The 10,008-nt window shown below is 63.8% G+C and overlaps 1 protein-coding gene across 1 annotated transcript in view; it reads left to right on the forward strand.

Annotated features, from left to right (window-relative positions):
• The first annotated feature begins 1,263 nt into the window (after nucleotides 1-1,263).
• CACNA1H (calcium voltage-gated channel subunit alpha1 H) overlaps nucleotides 1,264-10,008 on the forward strand; it is a 49,061-nt gene continuing 40,316 nt past the window's right edge. Inside the window, exons 1-2 of the mRNA XM_017858285.1 lie at nucleotides 1,264-1,577; nucleotides 1,956-1,996. Of these exons, the coding sequence (XP_017713774.1) occupies nucleotides 1,264-1,577; nucleotides 1,956-1,996 (355 nt within the window). The remainder of the gene's footprint in view (nucleotides 1,578-1,955; nucleotides 1,997-10,008) is intronic.

Genomic DNA, 10,008 nt, shown 5'->3' on the forward strand with positions numbered 1-10,008 from the left:
GCCTGTACCCCGAGAGGTGAACCAGAATTCCCCTGGGGCGTGGTGTTGGGAGACCAGGACGGCCTCTGGTGCCCCCGACCCCTCCAGTTGGGGCGGTTCATGTGGAACCCCCCGGTGACAGTCTCTGCCCAGCTCACCCCGATGAGCCCACCATGTCCCGTCTGTTTGGACGCTGGCCATCCAGCTACCTCCCAGGGCCTGGACATCTGAGGCCTGCAGCTCCCGAAGCAGGAAGGTCTGAAGCTGGTGGAGTCCATGCAGTCCGACCACCCACCCTGGGCTGTGGTTCCAGGATGAGGCCAATGATGTGGGGAGGCTGCTGGGCGGGCGGGGAGGCTGCTGGACTTGTGATTGTGGCTCCTGCGTGGGCTGCTCTGGGGGACCCTCCAGCTGCCCTGCCGGGTGCCCAGGTCACCCCAGAGCTGCGGAGATGCACCCTGCAGGCAGGGAGGGCTCCCTGGAGGTGGTGGCAGGTGGGGTTGAGGTAGGGAGGGCGACGGCCCAGTGTGTCTGGTGGTCCTCAGTGCCCCCGAGCCCCTCATGCATCGTGCCGGCTGAGTTGGCCCTACGTCAGAAGCCTGCTGGGCCCCCACTCGTTGCCCTCCAGACCCTTCCAGAGTCCCAGGGCACCGTGCCCCACTCTGGGTGCCTTGCCCTAGGGGAATCGTGGCGCCTCCCACCCCAGCCTTGCCCTCCAGGCCTCCCCTGGAGCCTGAGGCCCGAGGAGGGATGGGTGTGTCTGCATCGGGCACTCCCTTCTCCTCAGGCTGCTTCCCACTTTAGGGGCCACAGGGGGTGACCGGCTCTGAAATACCTTGGCCCGTGAGCCTCTAGGAGGTGGGCTGGGCACGCCCGTGTCCGTCTAGGGTGAGTCTGCCCACAGTGGAGTCTTGGGGTTTTCTCTGTCAGGGTTCCGAGTGCGTGGGCTCGAGTGCTCCGTAAGCTCACAGCCTCAGCAGCAGGAGATGGAGGGAGGGAAGGTTCTGGACCATTTCAGATAAACAGAACGCTGGGTGTGCATCCCAGAGCATGCCTGGCAGCGGCCGGTTTTCCTGCAGTGGGGTGGGATTGGGGTTGAGGCTTGCTGGGGGTCTTAGCCCCGAATGTGGACATGGACGGGCTTCGTTTGCCACTGTGTTCACTGTGGGTGGCACTGTGGCTGGTGGCCGAGTCTTCCTGCCCCAGACAGCACTTGGTGAAGGGCTGGCATCAGATGATGCCTGGGCTGGCCAGAGCCCCCGACCTGCCCTCCCACCTTCCAACATGGGCATTGTGGACTGGGCTGGTGGAGTGGGCCCCGAGAGGGTGGCACGGGCATTCGCCTTGGTCCTCGCCAGCGTGCCCGTGGCCCCCGCGACTTTCCCCAAGCAGCAGCAGCAGTACTTGGCGGGCACAGCGCACGTCTCGAGTTCCCCGTGGGCAGCGGCCCCATGCTCCGGCCTCTCCCCCCGAGAGACACTTCAGAGCTGTGTGGGCCGTGGTTTCGCCTCTGCCCGTCAGCCGGCTCCCGGGGTCCTGGTGCTTCCCTCGGAGATCAGGGAGGCCCCAGCCCACTCCTCGGGATCGGCCACAGGCCGGTGGGGGCAGCTGACACACTGTGGCTGTGGGGGCTTCAGGCCGGCCAGGACTGGTTCCCAGGGGCATGTATCCGTCTGCCTCCTGGGCCTGGTCCCTGGCGCCAGGGTGAGCGGGGTCCATCCAGAGCCCAGGACTGGCTCCCCATGAGGCTGGACATGGGCGTGTGCGGCCACCCAGCACTGCAGTCACGTTGGGAAGCTCAGAGGTTTGGAGCTGGGCGGCTGGGGTGTTTTTCTGAGCATTTGAAATATGGCCTGCCCACGGGTCAGGATCAAGGATGTTTTAATTCCTAATTTAGACTGTTTATGTGCAGGGCTCAAGTCCTGGTGGGAAGAGACAGTGTGGGCTGAACCCCCCTCCCCCCCTCGCCTCTCCAGGGCGGCCTCCCGGCTTACAGCGAGCTCCCAGCCGCTGGGGGGTGCGGGGTCTGCCCGCGGGTGTGCCGGAGGAGGGGCCTGACCTCTGCACCCTGACCCCAGCCCGTCCGGGTGTGTCTCAACTGCAGGGCTACCCAGACCCAGCCCGCCCTGCTCCCACCGCAGAACTTTCTTTGTGAGGGGCAGGGCCCTCCCCACGCCTTTGGGCCTTTCTCTGGGATGGGAGCTGAGGTCGCACCTTGGTGGTGGCCATCAGGCGGCAGGGCTTCTTGGGGCGGAGCCAGCGAGACAGGGCCCGAGGAATCCGGGGCAACGCTGGGCAGACGCAGCTGTCGGCCTGGTTTACCGTAAAAGAAACTCGGAGAGACACGGAGGCGGGGAGGGGAGGGGAGGGGTGGACGGGAGGGGATGGGTTGTGAACAGCGAAAAACACGCCCACCACACTGGCCTGCAGCCCCCCACAAGCCCAGGGGCCGTCAGCCTTGGGATTTTCAGGTTTTCCAACTTCAATCAGGGAACATGTCTCTCCCCCTACAGGAGTGATCTGTGGGGCCTGGTCAGCTTCCTGATTTTCATGCCGCCCGAGTTTGCGGGGCCCTCCTCGTGCCCCCACCATCTGGACGGGGTTTCGGGGTGAGGGGTGCTGGACTGTGTCGGGGCTCCCGTGTGCAGCAGGAAGGGGCCAGGTGACGAGGTCATGGTGGGGCAGCTTCCTGCTGCGCCCTCTCTTTCCTGTGCACGGCTTTCTTTTTGTTTTGGGTGCTGGCCCTGGTCCCGTGGCTCAGGGTTCAAGGAGCCCACCCCACGCTGTCTCCTTGGCTCAGCGGCTCTCGTATGGAGGGTCGGGGTGCCTGGTGTGGGGGCCTTCTGCTCCCCAGGGGGACAGGTGCAGTCGGGTGTCAGGACAGGGCAGACCATCCCTCTAGTTCTCCCCCTACCCGCTGCACCCACAGCCCCTCCCTCCCTCTCCCTGCATACTCTTCGCTCCCTGTCTCACATCACAGCCAGGCCTTTTTCCCTGCTGAGACCCTCACCTCCCCTAGCACATTCCCACCCGCACCCCTGGGGTGCTCTCTGGGGAGACCCGGAAGCCCTTACCCTACCCAGCTGTCTGCTCACCCGCGCGCTGCCCGGGACCACCTTCTTGTGGGGAGGTCTCTCAGGCAGCCTGCTCTGTGGGGCCCTCCCTTGCGGTCTGGGCATCTCGTGGGGGTCATGGAGCTTTGGGACTGTCAGCAGCCCGGGGGTGTAACAGGACAAGGCCCAGATGGGCCGGTGGCCCTGGGGACAGGCTTTCCTTAGAAAGTTACTGGGGTCCTGGAGCGAACCCCTGCAGCCCACTTTTTTTTTTGAGGCGGAATCTCGCTCTGTCCACCAGGCTGGAGTGCAGTGGCGCGATCTCGGCTCACTGCAAGCTCCGCCTCCCGGGTTCCCGCCATTCTCCTGCCTCAGCCTCCCGAGTAGCTGGGACTACAGGCGCCCGCCACCACGCCCGGCTAGTTTTTTTTTGTATTTTTTAGTAGAGACGGGGTTTCACTGTGTTAGGAGGGTCTGGATCTCCTGACCTTGTGATCCACCTGCCTCGGCCTCCCAAAGTGCTGGGATTACAGGCGTGAGCCATTGTGCTCAGCCCCCGCCCACAGCCCACTTTTTGGCCTCAGGCCCTGACCGCAGAGTCCACAGAGCCTGGAGTCTGGAGGAGGCTGACGTGAAGCTTCTGGAAGCAAAGTTTGAGTGGAGATGGGGCTGGGGTAACCCGGTTTTATTTTCCAGGCGGTAAACTCCGTTGGCTGCCGCTGAAAACCAGAGGAGCCTCAGGCGGCTTTTGTTGCTCGGAGCTGTGGGGTTCCCTCATTTCCAGTTTGCCAAGGCTGCTTGGGGGCTGGCTCCGTCCCTCCCGCCTCCTGGGCTGTCCCTCGGCCCACAGTGACCGCCACGCTCCCTCCCTGCTGGAGTCCCTGGAGCTCTGGGCAGCCTTCCAGCGTCCACAACCTCGCCACCCTCCCAGGCTGGGCAGACACTACCCCCAACTCGGCTCCGTCTCTGAGCGCCCACTGGGTCTGAGGAGTCTGTTCTGGGCTCTTCTCGCTCACAGACGAGAGGGTCAGGGCAGAGCCCAAGGCGGGGAGCAGTGTCCATGGGTGTGGGCGTCTTCACAGGCCGGGCGGGCGCCAGGACGGGTGCTGGGGTCCAGGTGCGGCATGGGGCCCACGTGGGCCCCCCTGCCGGGCGCTGTGGAGTCAGAGCAGGTCGGCTCAAGGTCCTGGGGTCTCCGCCAGCCTTTGCTGAAGTTTGAAGCCGGGCTGCAGATGCCAGGACTTCACCGGGAAGATGCTGGAGTGGGCAGGGCCCTGGGCCGCAGGGGGTGGGCTGCACACGGTGGGTGTCGGGGCGAGGGTGGCTGTGTGCCTCGATCCGGCTGGCCCAGGGCGAGTCCGCCCTTCCCGCCTGGCAGCGCCCCTGGAGCTTGGCAGGGAGTTGGGGGTGGGGCACGCCCCACAGTGCGTCACCTCAGTCTTCCCTGTTGAGTAGAAAGGATGCTCGGGGAGCAAGGCTGTGCCGTCCCCAATGTTCTAGGTTCTGTCTGAGCTCCCATTACCCTGTCCCTAGGCTGCCCCCAGGCATCCTTCCCTCTAAGATGGTAGCAGCAGGGCTCCCCTGACCCTGCCCTGGGCCTGGCCCGCCTCCTTCTGGGGTGGCCGTGGGGTCCCCAGCAGGACACGTATGTACCTGTGTGTTGTCACGCACATCACCCGCTCAGGAGGGAACCCCAAGGCGTGGGAGCAGCGGGTAGTCTGCACTCCACACCGCTGGATCCTAGCAGGAGCTCCCGGCTTCCCTAATTAAACGATTTATTATTAAAGCAGCTGTTTCCCCATAACTGGCTTCCTGCAGCCACAGGGGCAGAGCCGCCCGCATGGGTGCGGGGCAGGGAGGTGCATGGGCTGTGCTGGGGCACTATTCTCTCCGGGGCACCCACGGGCGAAGTGGGCTACTGCTGCCTGTGTGCCCCCCCGGGGCTCCTGTCCAGGTCCAGGCCCAGCACTGTGGGCTGGGAGGACTCAACAGCTTTGCTTCGCCGAGGCGGGGCAGGGGCTGTGATCAGGGCTGGTACCGCCCCGTGGGGACTCCCGCAGTCACTGGCCCTAAGCCTTGTCAGTCCTTGGCAGCCAGCCCCAGGGACACCAGGGACCTGCAGGTGGGTACTGTCTGGAAGGGAGGGGTGATGTGGGGCTGGAGTCCCAGGACCGCAGACCTGTCCTGGGCGTGGCGTGGGGAGCCCTCCGTGTGGCCATGGACCTGGGGATCCCAAGTGTCCTTGTGGATATCAGGGTGTCGAGGTGTGGGGCAAGTTGGCGGTCCTAGCGTGTTTAAGTGGCTGACGGGTGCAAGGTGGAGGTGCCCAAGAGGCCGAGGCTGGAAGGGGGGCCGCGGATGACGGGGTGCTGGTGACCAGGCAGGGAGGAACGGGGTGCGGAGCTTTGCAGGGGTTTGAGCAGGTGGCACTGGGAGGCCCAGCAGGCACAAAGGTGGTCAGAGCCCCGGGGTGGGAGGACGTCCGTCTGGAGTGTGGGACAAGGTGTGCTCCCCCCCAACCTCCCGAACAGTGGCTGTGCCTCCGGCCTTGGGACCCGTCCCGCCAGTGTGGACGGACGAAGCCCAGAGCCTCCGCTACCGGCTTCTCTTGCTCACTGTTTACCACTTTAGTATTTAACATGAGAAAATTTTAAAAATTATTTACTAAGTCACTTAACCACAATAATAAGCTCTTTGTGTGTTAACATAACATGTTCTTTCATGGGAAAGGGTTATATTTCTCAAAACATTAAAAATTCAGTGAGAAGTGGGGCTGTGTTTTGCAGTTTTGCAAGACCCTCTGCTGCCCGGCCTGGTGGAAGTGTCCGGGGACGCCCGTAGGAGGGGCGAGGGAAGGAGGGTCGGGCTCCCCAGCCGCCACCCTGAGAACCACTGGTCTAAACCAGCAGGTTCACCCCGCGAGAATTCCCCCACTCCTTCTGAAAGACTGTGGGCGTTGACCTGTGCACACTGTGGGGCCTCACGTCACATGGGGCTGTGGGCATTGACCTGCGTGCACAGTAGGGCCTCGCGTCACGCAGGCCTGTGGAAGTTGACCTGTGCATACAGTAGGCCTCCTGATACGGGGAGCCGTCACCTGGCTGGACTCACAGTCCCTGCAGCCCTGAGACCCACCACAGAGCCATGGTCTCTCAGATGAGGGGACTGAAGCAGAGCGTCCCCGAGGCAGGGCAGAGCTCTTGGCGTCCTCAGTTTGCTCCTCCCTCTCATAGCACCCGGCTGAAGTCTCCTGTGGGACTTCTGGGTTCAAGGCCACCCCACGGCCACGGGCCAGGTGCCTTTCTTTCGCTCCTCCTGGATCCTACCCTTGGTAGGGGCTAGACCCCAGAGCCCAGGACGTGGAGATAACTACCATTTCACAGCAGCCAAGCGTGAATTTAGCCCATTGCTGCCAGGATGGGGGGCTCCATCTCGGAGTGCTGGCACGAGGCTTTCAACAGCTGCGGGCAGTGCAGCCCACCTGGCCCAGCCTGGACTCTGCAGGGTGGAAGCTGGGGTGTGGCCGTGGGGAGGGAGGGAGGGAAGGAGGGAGGGGTGGGGTCGCCGTGGCTCTCCAAGGGAAGCCCCTGCCACATTCAGGGCTGTCTGGTCCCCTCCCCCAGCAGGGGCAGAGGCACCTTCCAGAACACAGCAGAACAGCGTGTGTCCAGCCCCCAGCTGGGAGAGGAGAGGTGCCCATTGTTAGTTTAAAAAAAAATGACTCAGACGGTTCACAGAGCCTTCCTTTTCCTGCTGGCTTCCAAGAATTCCAATCTGACTTAATGGATCGAGTTGCCGGTGGATCGATTCGGACACGGGTGAGAGCCAGGATGGCCAAGTTGGCGCAGCCCTGGCCTCGAGGCTACCCAGGTCCCAGGTCTGCAGCCAGCTGGCAGTGGGCAGGCAGGGAGCCAGCGGGAGGCCCCTACGCCCACCCTCACCCCCACCCCCCACCTCCACCCCACCAGCCGGGTCTGGCCATGGCTCCGTGATAGGTCTCAGAGCTGCAGGGACTGTGAGGCCAGATAGGTGGCAGCTCCCTGGATTAAGAGGCTTATTCTAGGCACAGGTCAACGCCCCCAGCCCCACGTGACAGGCCCCGCTGTGCGCGCAGGTGAACGCCCACAGCTCCACATGACGTGAGGCCCCACTGTGCACGCAGGTCAACGCCCACAGCCCCACGTGACGTGAGGCCCCCCTGTGCGCGCAGGTCAATGCTGCTGGCAGGTTAATGTCCACAGTCTCCATGTGGTGTGAGGCCTTACTGTGTGTGTAGGTGTGGCCACCAAGGGAAGCCTTCCTGCATGTGGGGTTCTCTGCTGGGTTCTGGGGAGCCCCAGGAGGACCACTCACCTTCCCGTAGGTCCCTTTGGTAGTTTTGCATTATGCAGGCTGGTTGTGGGGCAGGGCTTTGAGGGGGTTCACAGGAGACATGGTCTAGGACCCTCGGGACTTCCCACTGCTGGGTCCTTGCTCTTGCTGGGCCCTGGCCTGGGCCGGATGCACCCCTTCCCCTCCACCCTGTAGCCTCCAGCTCCTGAGCACCACTCACTCTAGGTCCGTGTGTCCGGCGTGCCCCGAGCTTGTCCTTCGCCATTGCTGTGCCCAGTCCTGACAGCTGGCCCCATCTGTTTACTCTCATGTCCGAGAACCTGAAGCGGTCCCTGACACACAGTAGTTGTTCCGCAAATGCCTTAGGGAGGAGGAGTAGCCCAGGTGTCCTTCCTAGAGGAAGACCCCGGGAGTGGGTTTTGAGGGCTGCGTAGGAGTGTTCCCAGGCTGGGGAGGTGGGCGGGCGGTGGGCGTTGCAGGCTGCGGGTGAGTTGGGCTGGCCTTGGGATGGTGCGTTGAGGGGTGTGCCAGTGGCCCTTGCCCATCTTGGGTAGACCCTGGGCTGCCATTCCTCCTTCCCGGACCCCCAGTGCAGGTTCTGCAACAGCCTGGAGTCTGACCCCGGTTCCTCCATCTGGACCCAGCCTTGGGGCCCAGCCCCGTTCAGGGAGGTGCCTCCTGCTCCCATCACCCAGTCATGGGACGTGCCATGTCTAGCAGGCTCTGCTCTTTCCACCTCATTGCAAATTGGCACAGTGGCTCAGCTGGGTTCTAGACCTAGGGAATTTCAACCCAACCCATTAGACACAAATGCTGTGTGGTTAGAGATGCTGTGTGGTTAGAGATGTTTGTGCCGGAGCCGCCCTGACTGTCAGTTCTGAGCTCGGAGCTCTAATTAGTGCCCGACGGGCACCTCACCCCCACGGGGGGGCAGGGGCGAGGCACAGCAGCAATGTCTCAGAGCTTCCCTGCCCACCCTTGGGTCCAGCTGTGCGGACAGCCAGGCGTGGGTCTGGGAGGGCTGTTGCCGCAGAGTGGGGTCGGCCGCTCCTGCTCTCGGCGGCTCCAGGGCCTCTGCATGGATCCCCGCTGCCGGCTGTTTCTGCAGGGTGGACGTGGCAGTGTCCTGTGGTCGGGCTGAGAAGGCCTGGGGCCAGTACTTCCCACCGTGCTCACAGGTGACGGGCCTGGGCTGCTGTGGGGACCCTGAGAGGGAGTCTGGGTCTCAGGTGACCCCCCAGCCAAGGGGTGCCGGGTTTGAGTCTGCACAGGCCCCGGGACCAGCCACTCTAGCAGTGAGCAGTGGGCAGATGGGGGTCCGGGGGCCGGCTGGGCACAGAGTCTCTGTGGCCCAGTAGGGGATGCACCCTGAAGCTCAGTTTATCTGCCAAGAAAATCGTGGTGCTGGGAGGGGAGCGGAGCGGCCCGCTGGGGAGCTGCCTCTGTCGTGCAGTTACACCCGCCTCCCCGTGGTCCTTCCCCCGAGTCTCCTCACCCCAGGGGACGGGGAGGGGACCCTAAGGATGGTGTGGCCTTCTGGAGGCTGAGTGTTCGTCTGCTGCAGCTGCTGTGAGCATGTCCCACGGACGGGGTGGCATGGGTTCAGCTTCGGTGGGGGGCTGCTTGGGGACAGGCAGAGTCCCCCAGGCTGGGAGGAAGCGCTGGGGGAGGCCTGGGCGGCCTCACTCCCTCCCCACAGGAGCTTCCCTCCGGCCTGCCACACCTCTGAACCTTACACTGGACCCCAAAGGCCACTGTGACTTCAAAGGCTGCCACTCCAGCCGTCCGTCCCGGGCGACCCTGTTGGTCATCCCACTGATGTGTACGAAGGACGTCTCCGACTCTCCGACACTTGGAATTCTAAGTGACACAGGCTGGATGGAGTTTGACTCCACCAGGCGCTGCCATCCCCCAGGCCACCCCTGGGGCCAATCCCCTCCAGGGCCGGGTCCCCTGCTGCCCGGGCCTCAGCCCCAGCCCTGACATTTACACACTGCGGCCGCCAGCACCTTTGGAGACCCAGCCTGAAGTTCAGGGCCGAGGGCCCTCCTCATGGTACGGTGTGGGGACAGCGTCTGACCAAGACCCACCCTTCCATCACCCCAGAGTCCCCAAGGCTGGCACACCTAGCGGCTCATGGTCACACGTGTCATAGGTTTGAGGGCCGAAATCTGACTCGGGCAGAGAGTGGAACAAGCTCCAAGCGGGAAATGGGGTGTTGGGGTGGAAGGAAAGGGACCCCCCAGGGCAGGCTTGGGAGGGGCGTCTTAGTCTGCTGGGGCTGGGACAAAAATTCTGAGGACATGGTGGACGTCTCAGGGCAGGGCTGGGAGGATCGGGCTCCGTGGGGGCCGCTTCTGGGTGCAGACTCCTGCTTCTGCCTGTGTCCTCACGTGGTGGGAGGTGGAGGGATCTCTCAAGGTCCTTGTTATAAGAGCATTAACCCCATTTCTGAGGGCTCCCCCGCTCCTGACCTCACCTCATCGCAATCACCTCCCAAAGGCCCCATTGGGTCTCAGCGTCTGAACTCAGTGGGGACACAAACTCTCCGTCCCTAGCAGGTGCCCAGGCTGCGGGCACTGCCCTTTCTCCCTGGCCGCACTGTGATCTCCCCCACCCCCTCTCCCTGAGGCCTCCCCCCACC

The sequence above is a fragment of the Rhinopithecus bieti genome, unplaced genomic scaffold (genome assembly GCF_001698545.2).
Source record: "Rhinopithecus bieti isolate Rb0 unplaced genomic scaffold, ASM169854v2 scaffold_47707, whole genome shotgun sequence".
In the NCBI taxonomy this organism is placed as follows: Eukaryota; Metazoa; Chordata; class Mammalia; order Primates; family Cercopithecidae; genus Rhinopithecus; species Rhinopithecus bieti.